Genomic DNA, 21,355 nt, shown 5'->3' on the forward strand with positions numbered 1-21,355 from the left:
CCGTAGCTTGCCTGTAAGGACACACTCTCTGTGAGTTAGTTCAAATGGTCGTTGTTAACAGGACAAGACTCTGTAGTTCTTGTTTCTTTGTTTTTCCCCTTCACTGTAAAATAGTGTAACCAGACTGAAAACACATTTGTTCTTTGTGTATGGGAAACCATCATGGGAGGGATACTGGGGAGTTCTGTGTGGGGTGGGAGAAGAGAGGCTGTGGGGGGAGACGTAGGGTGAAAGGGAAGAGGTAGGGTGATGTGGAGGAGGAGGGGGTCACAGGAATGTAGGAGGATGTGGTCATAGAGGGTGGGTAGGATCAGCTAGAATGAGAGGGAAGGGTTGGGATGAAGCATAGTGAGAAAGGAGGACAGTTGCTGGATGCTGGGCAGGTAGGGCAGTGGGGGAGAGGATTATGCATAATATTGGCAGCAGATTTTAAAGTCCAGTGTGGAAGACATCGGTTAATATCAGGAGACTTGGGCTGGGAAGGCTGGATCCTTCTGCTCCTTTAGTTGGTGGTGGCTGCTTGTATGAGTCTCTGGGGAGGGAGCTTTTCAACCTGCTGCTCCTGCCTACCTCATGCTCCATGTGGATGTGTTGGGCTGGTGCCGCACAGTCATGCAGGCATGGCTTCTGCATGGTCTGGTGGAGGTTCAGGAGGAGGCGCTAAAACTCAGCTCCATGGTTCTGCTGTTGCTGAATCTGGTGGGCAGCCACAGGGCTCTCTGAGATAGGTGCCTTTAAGGGCCACCTAAGAGGCTACTTCTGGCTTCAACTCTGATGATTACTGTGGAGGGGATTTAGGATTCTTGGGCCCAGTGCCCCATAGAAGCTGCCGTGTGGTCAGAACTGGGTGGGTGCCATGGAACTCCCTCTCCCTACAAAAAGCTAGACAGATAGAGAAGGAGAAGACACAGAGAGACAGAGAAACCCCATGCTCCACCCTGACAGTGCACACACAACCTTCTGTTTTAGAGTTTTCCCTGGGAAAATATTGGGATTATTGGTAGCAATGAGACGGACTCCCTGACATTCCTCTTGCCTGAGCGGTCCAGTCCAGGCCTCTGCAAACACGCTTTACATTCTTTCCCCAGGGTCCAGCCTGTGCTGTTCCCATCTCTTTTCTCAGCCAAGCCAGCAATTGTGTTTAAGTGGCACCTTTGCCGCGTGCAGGCTTGCTTGCCTCCCTGATTATGGTGCTGTGTGCTGGGCCCCTTTTGGAGTGGCTGCAAGATACGGTACACTTGCTTCCTCTCCCTTGGGGAGCTGGCAGCGTGCTCAGGGTATTCATTCACTCGTGTGCAATGTTCTCTGAACACCAGCTAGCGGCCACAGCCTGTCGGCCTTCCCCTGGCCCTTTGTTGACTCAGTGGCCAAAATGTGACAGTGACATGACCAAGGGGTGGAGTGCAGCACACTGAAATCATGAAGCCCTCCACTATTCTCTGATGCTACCTTCTCCTCCAATTCCATCGCTGTAGCAGGCAGGTGGCTAGCAAAAATTAATTAAATTAATTAATTAAAGCTGTTGCTTTTCCCTCCTTTCCCTTTGCCTTTGCATGTTGCCACCTGACGTGAGTGGCTGCGGTTGGGGGGCAAGGCGGCATTCCTCACCTTCTCCTGTTATCCCTTGGGCCACAATTGTGGTTTTGTAGCAGCAGGTGGTTGGCTAGCAGCAATTGTCTGAGAGGCATGCTGCTTATTGCTGCTCTGCTCTGACTCACTACCAGCTGCTCTGACTGTATGTGCGTTTGGTCCCCTCTAATTACTGGGCCTGGAGCCAAAGTTCTGCCACAAATCCACCCTTGGGAGCTTTAAATTATAAATTAAACATTCTTTCCATTTTAATAATCTAAAATGCTAGTGACAGGAGTGTACATTTTCAAAAATAGATTTGCTTTTGTTTGCCAATGTGCCTTTAAAAATGTCTCCATACAAGTAGGCATCACAATGTTGTGGCTGTGGGCTGTGTGCTATGACGCTCTTTTGAAACTCAGGAATGCTAAACCTGATCTATTTATATATCTATTTTTATCTTATTTAGATTATAAACTCTCTGGGGCAGGGATTCTCTGTTACTATGTATCTGTACAGAGCCTAGCACTGATCTCAGTTTGGGCATTGAGGCAAATCTGTAGTAATAATAAATAAATGTGATGTGTTTTGAAAGAAAAAGTTTAAAAGAGAAACGAGTTTAACTACTTGGTCTTTGCTCATGTACCACACTGTCATCTACTGGATTATTAGGATATCATTATGCATGTGGATTTTCACGTTGTGCCAACTTTTTCATTATAAGTCATTTTTTCCAGAGTTTAATAACTGGTCTGTAAACGTTGGTTTTGGTATGCAGCATGGTTCACATAATCCTAACCTCAGAGGAAGTTGTTTTGGAAAATATCAAGCTAATCAATCTCTCTTTTTTTCATTGTAGTTATAAGTGTGTTACAGGAAAAAGAAGGAGACATTTGAATGTAAAGACTCATTTTTCTGCATGTGTCACTCAAAACAGAATTTTAAAACAACAGATATGGCAGGTTATTAGTCCCTAAGGTGAAGTAATTTGCTGATGATTTTTAGTAGTAGTTTTGAAATAATGAGGAAGTAGATAGTCATGGCTGTCCTTCTCACTCTGAAAGTTCACAAATATTATTTAGAATGGGGTTCAGTAGGTTTTAGCCCATGAGTTAAATTCTTTTCTGTCAAGATCTGGTTGGCTGCAAACTGGATTTTTCTTCAGTCACATTTTAGATAATGATTACCTACATTTTCAATAGTGACCAGTCATTTGAAGTGGCTCAGTTTTTGGGAGCTCAACTTGAGATACCTTAAGGGGGGCAGATTTTCAGAGGGTGGGAGCTCTGCACTTTTTGAAGATCACATTGGAGTCCAAATCACTAGTCAGTTTTGAAAATTTAGGCTGAAGTATTTAAAATAAGCATCTTTTTTCTCTTGGCCTAGGCCACAGCAATGTGCACACCACAAGAAAGCTAAAAGCACGTCAAAGTAGTGACAAAAACAGTAAACATCAGGGGTGAAATAATGACTCCACTGAAGTCAATCGGAGTTTTTCCATTGACTTCATTGGGGCCAAGATTTACCACACGATTTTTTACATTGTTTTGCATACTCAGTGTCGCCTTAGTTTTCAGAGGCACCCATTCTCGATGGATGTTTCAAGACACATGATAATATTTCATCCTTAAAGGTAGATTTTCTGGTTTTCTTTCACTACCTTAGGTTGCATGGTGGGATCACAGAAAATCATGGATCTTTGTTTCAGAACAGTTGACCTCTTCATCAGATAGGTGCGGAAGCAATTTGAGTGGAATGGGCCTTTTTTGCTTGATGAGCACAGCCTTCCCTCAATCCATTTTATTCCTAGTAATTCAACGCCTTATGGTCTCTGTAATCACCACTACTTTTTAGTTTTTTGCATCTGAATATAGCTGTGCTGCCCTAGTAGCAAACCAGGGAACAAACTGCTACTCTAGGTTGCTTTCCTGCACCCACCACATCATCATTTTAGCATTCCCCAGACTACGTTTCAGACAATTTGCACTCATCCATACCCTAATCTCACTAAGATGCTGGCTGAAACAGTTGACTGCACTTTCTAGTAGGGTGACCAGGTGTCAGCACCCTTATCCCCCCCGCATCACTGCATCCCTCCCTGTCCCAACCCCCTGCACCCCCATCACTGCATCCCTCCCTGTCCCAACCCCCCACCCCATCCCCCCTCACTGCATCTCTCCCCCATCCCATCGCATCCTGCCTCCACACCTACCCATCCCAGCCCTGTACCCCTTACAGCACTCTTCCACCCATCCCCTCCACCTCCCAGAGCCACCACCCCCATGTCCCTCACCCCCAACACCCCTGCATCCCATTCACCTCATAGACTTCTGCACTCCCATATGTCCATATATACCCCTGTGCCCCCCACATCCTCATGCACCTGTAGCCTTCTGCCTCCCCTTGAATCCCCATCCACCCCACATACCCCCCACAACACCTCCTCTCTCTTTCACTGCCCCCTCTCACCCCCACCCTGTTCTAGTCTTTGCCTTTTTCCCCTCCCCATCCTCTCTCCTCCACCCCCACCCCCGCATTTTCTTCCCTCCAGCCCACCCTCCTCCCTTCCCTGGGTGATTTAGGCAGCCTCTGGAAAAGTATATGAAAAAGGGTCTCTGTGTAGGCAAGTGTGTGCATGCATGCATTGTATGTGTGTACGAGACTGTGTATCTTTTGTGTAGGGAGATGTGTGTATTGCCGCATGTGTGTATACCTGTGTGAATAACATTTGCAGCCTAACTCTTTGACTTTTATTCCTTTTGCTGGCTTGCGCACAAAAAAACTGATGACATAAAATATGTGTGTATTCATTTCACAACAAGTTTTTAAAAGAGAAGGGAGCTCTAAAAGAAATGTATTATTTCTCAGAAAGTGAATGTTGTTGACTAGTAATGGCAGAAGAGCCAATGTATCAGACATTTCTCCCCACCTTTGTCTAGCTACATTATAAACTCTTTGTTGCAGACTCTCTCTTTTTATGTGTATGTCCATCACCCACCACCCTGGAGCCCTGATCTTAGTCGGGGTCTCTAGGCACTAAACAACAATTGTAATAACAAATAATGTGTAAGTATATGTGTTAGTGCATGCTAGGTGTGTACACATGAATACACGAGTGTAACTGCGTGTAGGTGTGGGAGTCTTTTTTTTTTTTCAAATTTATCTGTATAGGTATCTGGACAGGTGTGCATTTCTGTGGTTGTGCTCTATGGATTCGTATTTGGGCTTCAGGAGTGGGCCTTTAATGGACCCATTACAGCTGTGATGATGTGTGGTCCTAATTCCACACATAAAATTACAATAACTTTAGGGAACAAAAAACATGGAGCTGGTTATGAAAAATGGGAAGAGGGGAGGGAAAGAATCATGAACACCTTTGTGGAAATCTCATTTTTTTAAAAAATTACCCTTTTTGACTATTTTGCTGCCAGCTCTAGCGTCCCGTAACAATTAAAACCTGAACTTAGCATCATACATCTGTCAAAACAATAAATATGCCTGTTTGGGCCTTGCAGTGAAAATGAGCACGTGAGTGAGGGTGGGGGAGAGCAAGCGACGTGGGGGGGGGGGATGGAGTGAGCGGGGGTAGGGCCTTAGGGAAGGAGCAGGGCAGTGGGCAGGGCAAAGATGTTTTGGTTTTCTGGAATTAGAAAGTTGGCAACTCTCTAGGCTGAATGGAATACAGGTATATAAAGATGAGTATCCTTTGCGTACTGAAAGCATTTCATTCCATATATCCTCACCTGCTGTCCTGACAACCTCCCATACTCACAGAATAAGAGGGATGACGGCAGAGGATCTAGTAATATCCCACATTTCCTTTAGGCAGGAAAGCAATTGTCTGACACTAACCTTTGGGAACTCTGCGTGACAGGAATGGAATCGTGGAAGAGGAGTCACAGCCACTTCTGATGGGCATTGTAGTTGCATCAACACTTCATAATCCAGGGTATCAAAGATAGCTGAAGGATCTAATTAGTATGAGCACCTGATCTTTATCCATCACCAGGAGAAGATCATCAGCCAGTGCTACTTGTGGTTGGATCCTGGAGTGACAGGGTCAGGGAAGTCAGTGGCATACGAATACTCTGAGAGTTGTCTCACACAACCTTTCCATAGGCTTAACCAGAACTAGAAGCTTAGGTACTGCTTGATAGTGTCAAGAGATGGCTGTTTGAATAAAGGCCAAACGTGCTTCCTTTAAAGCTGTTGGCTCCCTGCCCTCCTTAAAGGAGGCACTGGCAGTCTCCATCAGCAAAGAACTGGATCTCACCAATCACGGGATCCATGCCACAGGTTATGGCACGAAGTTCTCCCAACGCATCTAGAACCACTGACTAGAACCATTGGCTGAAAGTTAGGCAGAGAAGACCTATCATTAGTCCCCTCCAGGTACTGCTGTATAGATGCAGACAGCTCATTGAGGATTATTAGCTTGTTCTCCCTCTCTGTGTTCTGCATATAGATCCTGCTAGACTCAGGCTGCCATGAAGGCTGGTGAAAAGAGGCAAGGAAGCAGTGCACAAGGTCTCCATGCAGATGGCTTGGTCTCCAATGAGTCTCCCAACAACCATAGGCTTCTGGGGCTGAAGCCCCCTCTTGTTCTATAGGGGCCTCCCTCCTGCCCCAAGAAAACAATCAGACCTGCCAGGTTTGATGTGCTGAGTTTACAGTCTGCTGTGTGGGAAAAAACAATTTACAAGATGTTGTGGCCAGAAGAAAGTGCAGCATTTTCAGTTCTCTTTCATGCTCCTTCCCCCTGCTTTGTGTTTCATTAAACAACGATGAGTTCCTGAGGTGACTCAATGGGTCTTGAAATGTTTCTAGCAAACCTGACAATTGATGGACAGCTTAGAAACAAGACAGACTTTATCCTGCAGTGATAGAAGCCTTAATCATTCTTTGCCCTGTGTTTCAAATCTGTCAGTTGTAGATTATTATGCCTTGAACACAGTAAAAACAAAAACAAAACAAAAGCTTTGTCCCAAAAACTAAGGATAAAAAGGGGGAAGGCTCAGGGAAAGGACTCATTTACGTAGTCTGTACAGTGCCCCATGTATCTCCTGCAGTTTGTATTTTTTAATTTGTTGTCTGTTGCCAGTTGTCAGTTCAATATGTGGGTCCCTCACAGCCAATTAATTACACTTACATATTACCTGAGGGCGATCATTGCCAACTTAATTTGCTGTTACCTATAATAAGCAGAATCACTACACATCCATCTGCAGCTCTGTGATCCACTTATCGCACCAAGTACTGGCCATGCCAAGAGCCATGTAAACAGTGCCCCAGGTGTGCTTGGGGAGTCTTAATTAATCTAAAAGCAGTTTTACTTATTGGAGTAGATTGTTATCAGCTCTGCTGTTGTTCATACTTGTTAACTCAGCAGTTCTTTAAATTGTGTATGATTGAGTCTCCCCTTGGACCTATGAACTCTGAACTATTAGGACAAGCAAAAGATGGGAAAAAAGCATAGTCAGGTAAAAATATTTGAAAGATCACCATCAGGAAGTCTCATAGATTCACAGACTTTAGGGTCAGAAGGGACCGATAGTGATCATCTAGTCTGACCTCCTGCACATTGCAGGCCACAGAACCTCATCCACTCCTGAAATAGACCCCTAATCTCTGGCTGAGTTACTGAAGTCCTCAAATCATGGTTTAAAGACTTCAAGTTACAGAAACTTCACCATTTATACTAGCTTAAAGCAGCGGTGCCCAGTGCTGCAGAGGAAAGTGAACCCCACCCCAGGGTCTCTGCCCATCTGACTTGGGGGGAAGTTCCTTTCTGACCCCAAATATGGTGATCAGTTAGACCCTGAGCATGCGCCAGCCAGACACGTGGGAAAGAATTCTCTGTACTAACTCAGAGCCCTCCCCATCTAGTATTCGGTCTCTAGCAGTTGGGGATTTTTGCTGCTGCAGTCACCAGTGGGCTACATGCCATTGTACACACTCCCATCATGCCATCCCCTCCATACACTTATCAAGCTCAGTCTTGAAGCCAGTTAGGTTTTTTGCCCCCACTGCTCCCCTTGGAAGGCTGTTCCAGAACTTCACTCCTCTGATGTTCGAACTTGTTGATAGCTAGTTTATAGCCATTTGTCAATGGTACTGGCATTTGGATCTGTGGTTATGTTAGTGCATTCCACATTTGATGGGTCAAATCCCGGAAATTGGAGCAGCTAATCTGATTGATCCAGAGGTGTGGACCTGCTTGGGTAGTCATGACACTTTCTCAGGTCATCCAGAACCACAGGTCACCATGTTACCCCCCTGCTCCAATGAGAGAAAGACTTGCTGGTGCTAAATAGGGTGACAGCTCCCTGTCCCCCAGTCTGTTAGCCACACCAGACAAACTTCTCAGGACTCTGCCAGCCCTTATTTTGCTTTGCAGGTTAATGGTTGGTGTACCCCCGTTCCCGAACTTTCCAGAAGCATCCCCTTGCTGTGTCCAGGCCCAGTCACTGAACACTCACAGTAATTACCAAGTCCTCTGCCTCCAAAGAGACAGTGTACTCACCAGCTTACTTGATTCAGCTGTGAAGGCATCCTCTACTTCAGCTCACAGCACTGAGATGACTTCATAATAAAAGGAGAATAAGTTTATTAACAAAGAACAGAGATTCACAGATTCAAGGGAGTACTGAGTAAGAATAATGGAAACAGTGATGGTTACCAGTAAAACAAATGCATAGCACACTTCTAAGGGACTAATCATATCTTTTAACAGGCTAAAACATTTATCTAAGATAAGTTTTTCACGTAAAGCAATCACGCAGCAGCACCAGGGCCGCAGTCCAACTTTCATGTATTCCGACATGTATTACCAACAGGAGAGTGGGTTTGTTGGGGGGGTGTGTGTGTGTGTGTGTGAGAAAACCTGGATTTGTGCTGGAAATGGCCCACCTTGATTATCATACACATTGTAAGGAGAGTGATCACTTTACATAAGCTATTACCAGCAGGAGAGTGTGGTGGGGGGAGAGAAAACCTTTTGTAGTGATAAACACCCATTTTTTCATGATTTGTGTATAAAAACAAACATCTTCTGTATTTTCCACAGTATGCATCCGATGAAGTGAGCTGTAGCTCACGAAAGCTTATGCTCAAATAAATTGATTAGTCTCTAAGGTGCCACAAGTACTCCTTTCCTTTTATGTATTCCGAGTGTTGTCCTTTTTGCTCCCTGAGAGATGGATAACAAAGGGGATCTTTCCCTTCTTCTGACAGTCCAGGAAACCTTTGAAAGTATCCTTTTGAAGTCTATCTCCAGATAACATCCTTCTTCCCCGCTGCTTTGTGCTCAGGTGTGCTTACTGCTTTCTCATCCTCCTGTTATCTTGTTCTTCCTGTTTACCTCAGATGCAAATGAACTCCTATTTATTTGGCTTGTCCTGCTTAATTTACATCAGAGATATAAGCAGATGGGTAAATAAATATTCCTTTGTCTGGGAAAACATTTTTTTAATCAATTCTGCCTGGTTACATAGTTGAAATGTATTTTTAGTATCGACCTGCAACATCTGGCATGATACCTGTACGTACATCTCACAGTGCTTGTGGTAACCAGTATGATATAAGTTTTCATTGGATACCTCACACAACATTCTTTATAGATAAACGCTATGACAGCAATGTGCTAGGTGTAGTGAGTTTGTAGGCCTGATAGGAATGGCTGTTACATGACAGTGAATCCTTTGCCAGTTGGCACTGAGAGGCTCTTAGAGCCACAGTAGGTCCTATCTCCTCAAGCAGTTCTCTGTGTGTCCTAGGTCTGTTTCTGCTGGGAGTGTAGGGCAGTTGTGTGACTTCAGCAGAGAGAGAGGAAGACTGGAAATGTGTCCCTTACCCAATATAATACCTCCCCAAATATTTACTATGTAAGGGGTGTGCAGTTATTTAAGGGGCAGTGAAAGTGAAGAGCTGTCTGTTCCTCCCCTTTACCTATGCATTGGATCTTCAACCACACAGTTGCAGAGCTGTCAGCCAGAGAAACCTGCCCCCTGTTTCTGCACGCATTCACTGCACGCATTCACTGTCTCCCCTTATGTCATTCTCTGCACGCATTCACTGTCTCCCCTTATGTCATTCTCTGCACGCATTCACTGTCTCCCCTTATGTCATTTCCCAGCTTGGTCACATTGGTCTATGACTGCTCCCTTGGGATGGGGGAGAGATTGATCAGCCACAGAAGCACTATACAGCCATTGTACAGGGGAACTTGCATTATTTTAGTTTATGGACTTGTGTCTAGGTCTACAGGGTTCAGACTCCTGAGAGTTCTATGCCACAAATGACTGACACCAAGATATGGCCCTACAAGAGAGAGAAAAATGATCTAATGATCTAAACATGAGACTGGGAGCCAAGAACTCCTGGGTTCCTGCCATAGCTCTGACACTGATTCACTTTGTGCTCTTGACCCAGTCAGTTAACCTGCCTGCCTCCCATTCCCCATTACAAACTGGGGACAATATTTCCCTACTTCATAAGGATTGATTAGTTGGTTACAGTTTGTAAAGCGCTTTGAAAAAACTGTATAAATGCCAAGTGAAGAAACTGCATGCTAACTTTAATTGATAACAATGTTGATTAACAAATATACAGCTCTAACAAATGCAATTTTTGTCTTCCAGTGGAAGAATAGGTGGACAGTTACCATTAGAACAGATTATGTCAAAGGTGCTTTTGGAATCTGCTAATAAAGACTGTTTCCTACTATTAACTATTAGTTATTATTAATTGTATTATGGTAACATCTAGAGACTGAGTTGTGCTAGGCACTGTAAAAAATTAATGAGACAGTCCCTGCCTTGAAGAACTTAATCTATAAACGATGCCAAATTGTTTTTTGTTTGTTTGTTTTTGCACCCACAGACTGATAAATGAGGGCACTGTGTATATTTAATTTCCTGTACTCTGAGGGACTCCAAAGTCCTGATTCTCATTTACATTAGGATCACTTTATGCCACTTTGGCAGTGTAAAGAGGCCTTATAGTGAATGTACATGCCCAGCAGTCCTAAGGATTTCAGGGCAGTTCTGATTTTCAAAACAGTCCTGACGTATTTTTGTTAGATGAGGCTGCTCCAATAAATGATTCATCAGGTAGTAATAATAAAATTTAAGAAGTTACATTGACTTTTATATCAAAACAACTAACCCCCTGATATTTAAGGGGAGACGTTTAGGCACAAGCACCATCATCTTGTTCTTTTAAAACTCAGCACTGTGAGGTAACACTGTGCCTGGGTTAGATTAGGTGTTGCCTTAGCAACACAATTAAAACCACATTTTAGAAGAGAAAAAAACATTATATGGTTTCGCTTGGGGAACATTAATAAGGGGAACATCCCTTCCCTCTGGTCCTGTCCTTGTTCCCATTGAAATGTTGACTTCATTATTATTGTAATGTTTTTCAAGTTTCCCTCTTCAGTGTGAGTACTGAATATGTTTGTTGCAAACCCAGCTTAACACTCCAACAGTCATTGCATGTTACTGAATAATTGCATTAGAAATAGTTACTGCTTTTAATGGTTTATTTAAAATAGACCTTTGACATGAAACTAATATTTTCCAGATCTGCAGACTTAGGCCCATAGAAGTCAATTGGAATTTGCCATTGACTTTGTGGAAACAGGATCTAGCCCTAAGCTGTAACTTGTCCTCCCTTCTCCCTCCTTGTCACCCGCAGCTCATTTCCATTCTCTTCCAATGTTACCTTCACCTGAGGAGCCACCTCCTCAGGCTTGTGTACCTCTGCAGTTCTGTTTTGAGGATGCAACTCCACTGCCTTCGCACTTGAATATAGAAGACTCATCGCTACTCTTCCTTTGGTGGCATTATCAGTACATTGGCTGGCTGGAGCCCATTAGGTAGGCTTGCCACAGATATAGGCTCTGCAAGCACTCGATATCCATTGGTATTTCCTAGTACCCAGCAGCGTTCATTAAGGATCTTCCCTCTACAAGGAGGAATAACAGTCTTCTGTTTTCTGCCCACTTTAACATTTCCAATCTGCCCCGCCCCCCAGGCCCAGGGAACAACTCTGCCTCTCTGCTTGAGCCAGTACTCTACTCAGCAGAGCATTCTTCTTAGAGTGCCCGTGATGGTTCATCTTCCTGGGTCCTTCTCCTGGCAGCAGTAGCTCCTTCAGCTCAGTAATGATGTTCATTCCTAGAATCCCTGGGACTCCTTCTCCCATATGGCTCCCTTCAGAGGCTTTGTCTTTCAGGATGAAGATGCATTTTCCTGACAGTGTCTGGCCCATGTACTCTATGTCTGCTTCAAGGCATCCCATCACATCACTATGAACTGCTGTTAGATGTACAAAGCATGTACTGTGCATGGTCAGCTCCTTGTCTTTCAAATATTTTTGAAAATGCGACTCAGTAATGGTGGTGACTTCTGAGCCAGTATCTAACAAACATCTGGGCTTCACCCCCACTGTACGTACTTCAGCAGTTAGACAGTCTCCAAATGCTCGCTTGCGGAAGTCACTAGATATGCTGACACTGCTAGCATTCCTATTAACACTGTCTGCAGAGCAATTTTCCACCAAGGACAGGCCTAGGAATCCTTCTGCCACTGCTTGGCCTTCTACTGTAGATGGACCACTCACTCCATTGGTTTTGAGTGCCTGGGACTCTGCTCTCCTTCTCAGTGGACATTCTCGGCTAGTATGCCCTGCCTTTAACAAGTGTAACAAATGTACCTTCCCAGCTCGTCCTTCAGTGGGGATCTTAGGGATCCCAGTCCCATTGGATATTTTGGCATACTAATGGAATTTTTTGTTTTCATCAACTCGGTCATCACTTTCAGTATCTCCTCTTGTTGGACTGCCAGTTTTTGGATAACTTCACTTAAACTTTCCAGTGTTAACTGTGTTGGGGAAGGGTCTTTTCCCCAGCAGTTGCATCCACTAGGCCCCCACTTCATGTACGGGGGATAGGCTCAGCTATCTCTGCCACAGGAACTTCCTCTTCTTCAGACCACATAATGGCAGCCTGCATGAGTTCATGGAACTTCTTACTGGGCTCTTCCTTGTATCTCCTTTTCATTTCACGGCAGAGGGAATCAACCCAGAGCTCCAGCACCAACTGCTCTTTCAGAGCCATATCTGGGTCTGGAACTCGTCGAGGGTCTCTCCACTCCACTTTTCTCATTCTCTCCTGGAGGTCATACGCATATACCCGCATATACGTGCTCCTGCTTTCTCTCAAAGAACTCTTTAGTCTGGTTCCAATAGGTACCTTGTCTTTATAAACCTGCAGGAGGAGTTCAGATACCTTTTCCAAATCTTTCTTGTCTGCCATTGCCATGAGCTTTACTGAGGCCTTGGCCTAGCCCTTGAGGTGTTCCTCTATGAAATCCAAATGATCTTTTTCAGGTATTCTTAGCACACACATAGCTGCCTTCACAGACTTTATCCACTCCTCTACTGTAATGTCTCCTGGTCTAGTCGGGAAGATGCTAAACTGTGACCTTCTGCTCCCGTGGAACATAAATAGTAGGGGGTTTCTTAGCTTCTGCTGCCTGTTGATCTATTACTGCCTTAGCCAGTGATAAGGCTTCTCTCTGTTCAGTTCTAGCTTCTTGTCTTGGTCTGATAATCTGTGCTGAAGTTCAGCAAATTGGGCCCATAGTTCTTTAGTTCCATGGTAGGGTTCTCGACCAGGCATAGAATCATAGAATATCATAGAATCATAGAATATCAGGGTTGGAAGGGACCCCAGAAGGTCATCTAGTCCAACCCCCTGCTCAAAGCAGGACCAATTCCCAGTTAAATCATCCCAGCCAGGGCTTTGTCAAGGCTGACCTTAAAAACCTCTAAGGAAGGAGATTCTACCACCTCCCTAGGTAACGCATTCCAGTGTTTCACCACCCTCTTAGTGAAAAAGTTTTTCCTAATATCCAATCTAAACCTCCCCCACTGCAACTTGAGACCATTACTCCTCATTCTGTCATCTGCTACCATTGAGAACAGTCTAGAGCCATCCTCTTTGGAACCCCCTTTCAGGTAGTTGAAAGCAGCTATCAAATCCCCCCTCATTCTTCTCTTCTGCAGGCTAAACAATCCCAGCTCCCTCAGCCTCTCCTCATAACTCATGTGTTCCAGTCCCCTAATCATTTTTGTTGCCCTTCGCTGGACTCTCTCCAATTTATCCACATCCTTCTTGAAGTGTGGGGCCCAAAACTGGACACAGTACTCCAGATGAGGCCTCACCAATGTCGAATAGAGGGGAACGATCACGTCCCTCGATCTGCTCGCTATGCCCCTACTTATACATCCCAGAATGCCATTGGCCTTCTTGGCAACAAGGGCACACTGCTGACTCATATCCAGCTTCTCGTCCACTGTCACCCCTAGGTCCTTTTCTGCAGAACTGCTGCCTAGCCATTCGGTCCCTAGTCTGTAGCTGTGCATTGGGTTCTTCCGTCCTAAGTGCAGGACCCTGCACTTATCCTTATTGAACCTCATCAGATTTCTTTTGGCCCAATCCTCCAATTTGTCTAGGTCTTTCTGTATCCTATCCCTCCCCTCCAGCGTATCTACCACTCCTCCCAGTTTAGTATCATCCGCAAATTTGCTGAGAGTGCAATCCACACCATCCTCCAGATCATTTATGAAGATATTGAACAAGGATTCAGGATTGGAAGGGACCTCAGGAGGTCATCTAGTCCAACCCGCTGCTCAAAGCAGGACCAATCCCCAACTAAATCAATGTTTATGTGCTTTTAATGGTTGACAGTGAATATCCCACTATATCCCAATGAATGACAGTGCTACCAGAACTCAACCAGTAAACCAATGGGATGGACCCTGTGAATAGAATCCTGTTCGTGACACCAATGTAAGCAGGGGAACGGTCCCACTTGTGCACTGTTCCCTTGGGACAGCAGACCTGGTATTTCTGTAAGTTTTCATTGGATAAAGGCTGGACACTACAAGTGAACACTTCAGAGGGGCTCAGGACCTGGGGTGCATCTACTGTTAACCTGCAAGACAAAGTAAGGGCTGGCACAGGCCAGAGGAGATTGTTTGGGTGGCTGGTGGTGTCAGGGAGCTGACACCCTGTTAAGCAGAAGCAAGTCTCCCTCTTGCTGGAGGTCATGGGAGTAACAAAATGACTCTCAGCCCTGGGCACCCTGAGAACCCTCACAGGAAGCATTCATCAACAACTGGTATTTGGTAAAATTATGTGCACTGTACATTTGTTGTAGTCTCATCTTCCATGCCCTGTTCAATGATTCACTGATAATCATATATGTTCATAAGCAGGGATATTCCATTTTAGAAGATAACTCTGCTCACTTACCTATCACCAGTTTCCTTTTCCTTTATAGCATAGCAGTAGATAAGCACTGTTGGGAGCCTTTTATAGTGGGATATTCATGCAAGAAGCAAAAAAAAAAAGAAAAACAAATGATCAGAAGAAAATTTTTAAAAAAATATTTAGTCTATTTTGGCAGTCCATTGCAGTGGAGTAACTGGAGAGAAGGTTTGGGGAGGAATGAAAAAACTAGCATGGTTTTATTACCTAACGCAATGGGTGACAAAGATCATAAGCAGAACAAAAGGGGCAGAGAAGAAAAGGAAAAAGTCTTTTTTCTATAATTCTACTTTTTTGATACTTCTATCTAATCAAACTCAAAAGCAATGCAATTTATTTATGTGCATTTGCTGCTCTGTGTACAGCATAACTTTTATTATCCAAGCTTCAATTGTCCCAAACTCCCTGTCTTGCTAAGCAGTATCATGTCCCTTGATGAGGGAATTTCAATTTTCTATATAATAATTCACAAGTATTTGAAACTTGAATTTCAAAATCTATTCATTGAGCCCCATGACATTTAGATTAGGATGCACTGCGTATAAAATGTCTGATTCTTCATAAGGATGAATCCTTTATAGAAACAAAAATCTTATTTGTATATAAGGTGGGCCTGAACCAAAAGCCTTGCTATGAACCTTGAGGCAGTTTGGATGCGAAGCAGAACCCAGCTCAGCATCTGAGCACAGCAGGTCAAGCCCATCTCTAATTTGTATCTGTCCAATTGACACCAAACCCATAGGAGAGAGCCTCTGAACAGTTGAATGAATCACATAATGTATATGCAACCATTTCAAAATATAATAGGACAGGGCCCGATTCCTCTCTTTCACCAGTTTTACACTGTTGTAATTCCAGTGAGTTACTCCTGATTTTCACGAGTGTAAAGGTAAATCGGAAAAAGACTCTGAAATCACATGTGCTTTTTGGATACTTTGCACCAGCCATGGTAGTACAAAGTGATCGTAGAGCAGCCGTAAAGCTTCCACAGCAGGCACGCAGAGGGTGTTGGGAGCAGGCCTGGAGATAATGAGGGCATGACCAAGGAACTCCCACACTCCAGAATGCCCTGCTGCAGGAACATTTGCTTTATATAGTGCTAGTAGCTGAACTCAAGTATCAGAGGGGTTAGTCTGTGTTAGTCTGTATCCACAAAAACAATGAGGAGTCTGGTGTCACCTTAAAGACTAACAGATTTATTTGGGCATAAGCTTTCGCGGGTAAAAAACCACTTCTTCGGATGCATGGAGTGAAAATTACAGATACAGGCATATGTATAATGGGAGGTACCTTACAAGTGGAGAACCAGTGATGACAAGGCCAATTCAGTCAGGGTGGATGTGGTCCACTCCCAATAATTGAGGAGGAGGTGTCAGTACCAAGAGAGGCAAAATTGCTTTTGTAGTGAGCCAGCCACTCCCAGTCCCTATTCAAGCCCAAATTAATGGCGTTAAATTTGCAAATGAATTGTAGCTCTGCAGTTTCTCTTTGAAGTCTGTTTTTGTTGAAGGTTGGCTAGTTTTAAATCTGTCATTGAATGTCCAGGGAGATTGAAAGTGCTCTCCTACTGGCTTTTGTATGTTACCGTTCCTGATGTCCGATTTGTGTCCATTTATTCTTTTATGTAGAGACTGTCCGGTTTGGCCAATGTACACGGCAGAGGGGCATTGCTGGCACATGCTGGCATATATCATATTAGTAGATGTGCAGTTGAATGAGCCCCTCATCATGTGGCTGATGTGCTTGGGTCCTCTGATAGTGTCGCTAGAGTATATTTGGGGACAGAGTAGGCAATGGGGTTTGTAGCCGAACTGGCTCTCAGTAGTGCTGGGGTCTGGAGGCACATTTCCACTGCTCTGGATTCCTGTGCCGGGCTCCGCAGTGGGCCAGGGATGTATCGACTCTCAGTGTTATTTCTTAAAAGGACACTGTTAAGGCTGAGAGGCCTAAAATTTAGGCTTTCCTCTTTGGTTTGGAGATTGGTCTTCAGCATGGTCTTCCTTACCCTGGTCTTGTAAACATAGGAACTATTGAAATACAACCTCCCACGCAATTACAAATAAGTTGTTTTTTAAAGTCTTCTGTCTCTGGTATAAAGAAAAAAGTGGGAAAAATGATTGCCCCTTTCTATGCATTCTTAGTGGGCGGGCACAACTTTCTGGTATAGATTCTTTTCTCTGGGGTTGTCTACACACAGTTGTACCACTTTAACTATGTCAGTTTGAAAAGGGGATAGCTAAAGCTGTACAGCCCCCTAGTGTGGATATAGTTATACCGGGTTTCTATTGGTATATCTTATTCCTGTAAATGTTGGGGTTTAAGCTATATTTGCATATGGATCCTTTATACAAGTGTAACTCTGCATCCTAACTGGTCTGCGCAAATACTGTGCATAGACCAGGCTCCTGAAAGAACAGTGTGCACAGAGTTGTCATTGGATTATGCTGACATCTTGAATGAGGAGCAGAAGACAGACTGGCAGCCACACCTTCCAAGGATAGTGAGGTTTTGAGCATGTTGTTGCTTGAGCATTGCTTATCTTGGCTGAGTGCATAAACCACCCCAATGTTTGAGTACCGTCTGCTTTGAAATTTCCATTCTGTGCCTGAACACCCAGAGCTCGATGCCTGTGAATGGGTCTGGTGTCCGCCGTCTAGTGGTCACAATCTCTGGCAGTCACCCCACCTAGTGGTCGCAGTAGGAGGGGTAGAGGAACCTGGGTCCTCCTGCTACACCAGGTTGCGACTCAGGGCCCTGAGAGGCCTGTCCAACGCCTTTCACCTGGGGTGCCTCAAGTCAGCCTCCATGGGTCACTTCCTACCTCCCCCTTGCCTAAGGCATTCTGCAATTTGGCCTAGCCAGCACTTCCACACAGGTTGCCTACCATCTCCAGTCCATAAGAGCTGCCACTCACCAATGCTTCTGGTGTCTGGGTCTGGGTCTGGCTGCGTCGTCCACTGGAGCAACCAGAACCAGCCCTTCTCCCTACCCTTTCCATCCCTAACTGAGCCGACTGACTCCCTTTTAAGCCCCACTTCCAAGTGGAGCATGCTTGACATGGACAGAGGGGCAGGGCCTGCTGAGCCCAGAGCTGCTCTTTCACCCTTTGCTGTCCAGTGAGGGGTTTGTACACCCTGTCACACAGCCCAAAACTTATCCTAAGAGTGGCCCTTGGAAAATTACCCTGTTAAAATGCTTCCTTACTTTGAAGAGTGAATACGGAAAAATGGCCCCTTTTTACTGGTCAGATTTGCTCTCTGCGTCTATTCAAAATCAAGTGAGTTTGACTGAGTTAAGTGACTACAATAAGAATTTACTGGGTTTTACTTTTGTCGGTGCTGCAGAGCCCACACAGATGGGAGGCTGTTCCTCCCTATGCAACATCAACATATTGGTAATTGCTTATGAAGTTCAAATCAGTTACCTCCATACAATGGGGTTGCAAAGTTAACATGAAAGGTATAACCTGAAGATGAAAGGTGCACACACGGGTAACAGAGGCCCTGATTTTGACCTGCAAAACCTTTATTCCTGGTGAATGATGCATGTGAAGCAAAGAACCCAAATTGACTTTCGGAGCCTAGGTTGAACTTGCAAGACTATAAACTGAGCGTGTTAATAAGGAATCATCGAGAGACAATCAGCATGGACCCGCACAATGCTATTTTAACAGAGGCACTTTTCAGAGAGGAGCTGTGTGCTCAGTGAAGGGCTGCTCATATCGCACCACTAGAAAATATATAGCTTCAATTTTGTTTTTAAATTGATATATTGAAATGGAGTGAGTCTGCATTAAAAGGGAAGTTACACAAATACCTTAATAAACTTAGCACAGTGTGGTTTTACACTAAAATGAGGTCTGGAAATAATACGAACAGCTTGACTTTTCCCTGAGTATTACTTAAGAGTTTGAAATGTCTAAAAGTGAAGTATGTTGGAGTTAATGAAAACCACACAGGACAAAATAAAGGCACAGTGCAAGGGCTTTTTGTCAGCAAAGTAAAAAAGAAAATATACCACCTATTGGCAGATATCATTGATGTTTTGATTATTAATAATATTTACTTCGGTACTTCTGAGATCTCTGCTGCTACAATATGAGGCTTGCTCCCGCTCCCATTGAAGTCAATGGCAAAACTCCCATAGATTTCAGCAGATACAAAATCAAACCTTAAATATGATCAATGAAAGAGTATCTTGTTGTTTGTATCTGTGTGTAATTAGTGTGGACAGAGTCCTGTGGTCCTTATTCAGACAAAGTTCCAATCAATATCACTTGTAGTTTTGACAGTGTAAAGCCCACAGTATTAGGCCCTTTTACATCTGAGTTATTCTGTGTTGAGAAATGAGGGATTTGTTTTAATGAAGTGGAGGGAGTTGTGTAACACAGACTCCTACATTAGCACTGTCATTGGCAATGAACAGAATAACCAATATTTGTGTACAATGAGAACTGTGGCTATGATTAAGGCTCTGCTCCTGCAGTTGGATGGGGACTCCTTGTGGGCATAAGGGTCTCTGCTAGCAGATCCCAACACGGTAAAGGAGCCTAAGAATTTATCATTTTACTGAGTCATCCGATGATTGTAGCTCCTCTCTGCATATTTTTATTTTATATTTCATTGAACAGGAGTGACTGCTCCTTTTAACAGTATGTTGACTATTTTCTTTATTTATTTGGATTTTTTTCAGGATTGCACCTTCCAATTACTTTCCCTGGATGCCTGGATCAATATGTGCTGTCAAAGTCAAACATCGCTACTGGCCCTTCTCAGCCTGTGAAATCACACGAGGGTGATGAAAGGACAAATTCTGCCCATCTGTGGTACTTGTGGAACTGGACCAATAGCGCACAGCTGTAAGATAATGATTTTGTATCATTATGTTCTGGATGTCTGTATATGTTTCGTAGCATGTTTGAGCAAGAGGCAGTCCAGCAGCATGTAGAAAGGAAGGATCAGAAGCCCAGCAGCATTCTCTCTACGCAGGTACTTACACGCCATCATCACTGCAGTATCTTAGGGCTTGTCTACACATACAGTGCTGCAGCGGCGCAGCTGTCCACCCTGGCGCTTAGGCTGCTGTAACTTATTTTTCTCTGGCGAGTGGTTTATTCACACCCCTGAGCGATGTAAGTTATGCTGACATAAACTAGTGTAGACGTAGCCTTAGTGCATACACACACCTTCATATACTGAGATGATGAGGATCATTTAATCACCTAGGTAGATACAAATGCAGACACACCTCTTAATAATATATAAGTCTGTACAGTGGCAGATCTATCAACCCATGCCCTGTTTGTGCCCTGCCCTATCCCCCACTCCCAACCCACAAGCTCTTCTGTGCAGAGAGCCCCCATAAAGCTGAGGTCTTTGGCATATTGGAATTTGCCCTCACAGCACAGGCTCTCCAAATCCTGCATCTGTTTCAGCAGAACCACACAGGTTCTGCCCCCTGGGACCCTCTGGGAGAGATTCTGGCCACTCCATCAGCACTGCTGTGTGGGGAAGCCAAGCCTCTGTGCTCTGGGTCTCCCAGGTGGATTAAGCTTCTGGAGCAGAATGCAGCACTGGTTCCTCACTTAGCCTCTCTGGCGTTTTTCCTGAGCAGTGGCTCTCAGTCTGGGAATGGAGCTTCTCTGCACACCTGCCCTAGGCCACCAGGGCCAGTGCTGACCCTTGAGATAAACCAGTTGCTTAAACACATCCTGTCCCAGAACTCTCCCTACAAAGATGTGGTTACTATTTAACTCTCGCAGGGTCACGCAGTAGTTGTAAAGCAGTTAAAACACTTACTACAGAGTCTAACACATTTCTGCTTTTACTTAATCATATAAAGTACAAGACAGTACAGCTCATACAAAGCAATATACATTCTAAGCACAATGCCCCTAACTAGCTCGCTCTTCCCTTGTGAGTCCTTGGGGGACCATTTGGGTTCAGGGAGGCAGGCAGGGAGTCCCCTGCATCTTGAAGTGTTGCATGCTGATGGGTTGCTTCTTCCTCATGGGCTGGAGAAAATTGCTCCTGAGCAGACCAGTTTCTGTCCTTTTAAAAACCTTAGTGCCCTGTGTCAGGGGACGCCTTTGCCAGCTTTCCCACATGAGCACAAATCCCTGGCAGGTTACTTCATTGCCAAGGCAAGTTCCCCTCTGCTAAACCAGTTCTTCTGGGCAGAGACTAGTATTTTGTCTTGAGCAGCGGTTCTCAAACGTGGGTCGAGATCCCAAAGCTGTATTGATATTGGGTTCTGAGTAGATGGGATGAGTGCTGGGAGGGTGAACTGAGGGCAGTGGGGTTGATGGGATGGGGGGCTGAACTGATTGGGTGGTGATGAGCGGGACTGGGGGACTGAACTGTGGGGGAGCTGAATTGAGGTGGGTTGGGTGGGGACAGAACTGATGGGGGCTTGGGGGACAGAATTAATTGCTGGGCAGGAGAGGGGCAG

General features: G+C 44.7%; 1 protein-coding gene across 1 annotated transcript in view; it reads left to right on the forward strand.

Moving 5' to 3' along the window:
- Positions 1–21,355, forward strand: part of CPED1 (cadherin like and PC-esterase domain containing 1) — a 216,742-nt gene that overhangs the window by 56,156 nt on the left and 139,231 nt on the right. The window contains exon 6 of the mRNA XM_073328194.2: positions 19,598–19,763. Coding sequence (XP_073184295.2) covers positions 19,598–19,763 — 166 coding nt within the window. The remainder of the gene's footprint in view (positions 1–19,597; positions 19,764–21,355) is intronic.

Source organism: Lepidochelys kempii, chromosome 1 (assembly GCF_965140285.1).
Source record: "Lepidochelys kempii isolate rLepKem1 chromosome 1, rLepKem1.hap1, whole genome shotgun sequence".
NCBI lineage: Eukaryota > Metazoa > Chordata > Testudines > Cheloniidae > Lepidochelys > Lepidochelys kempii.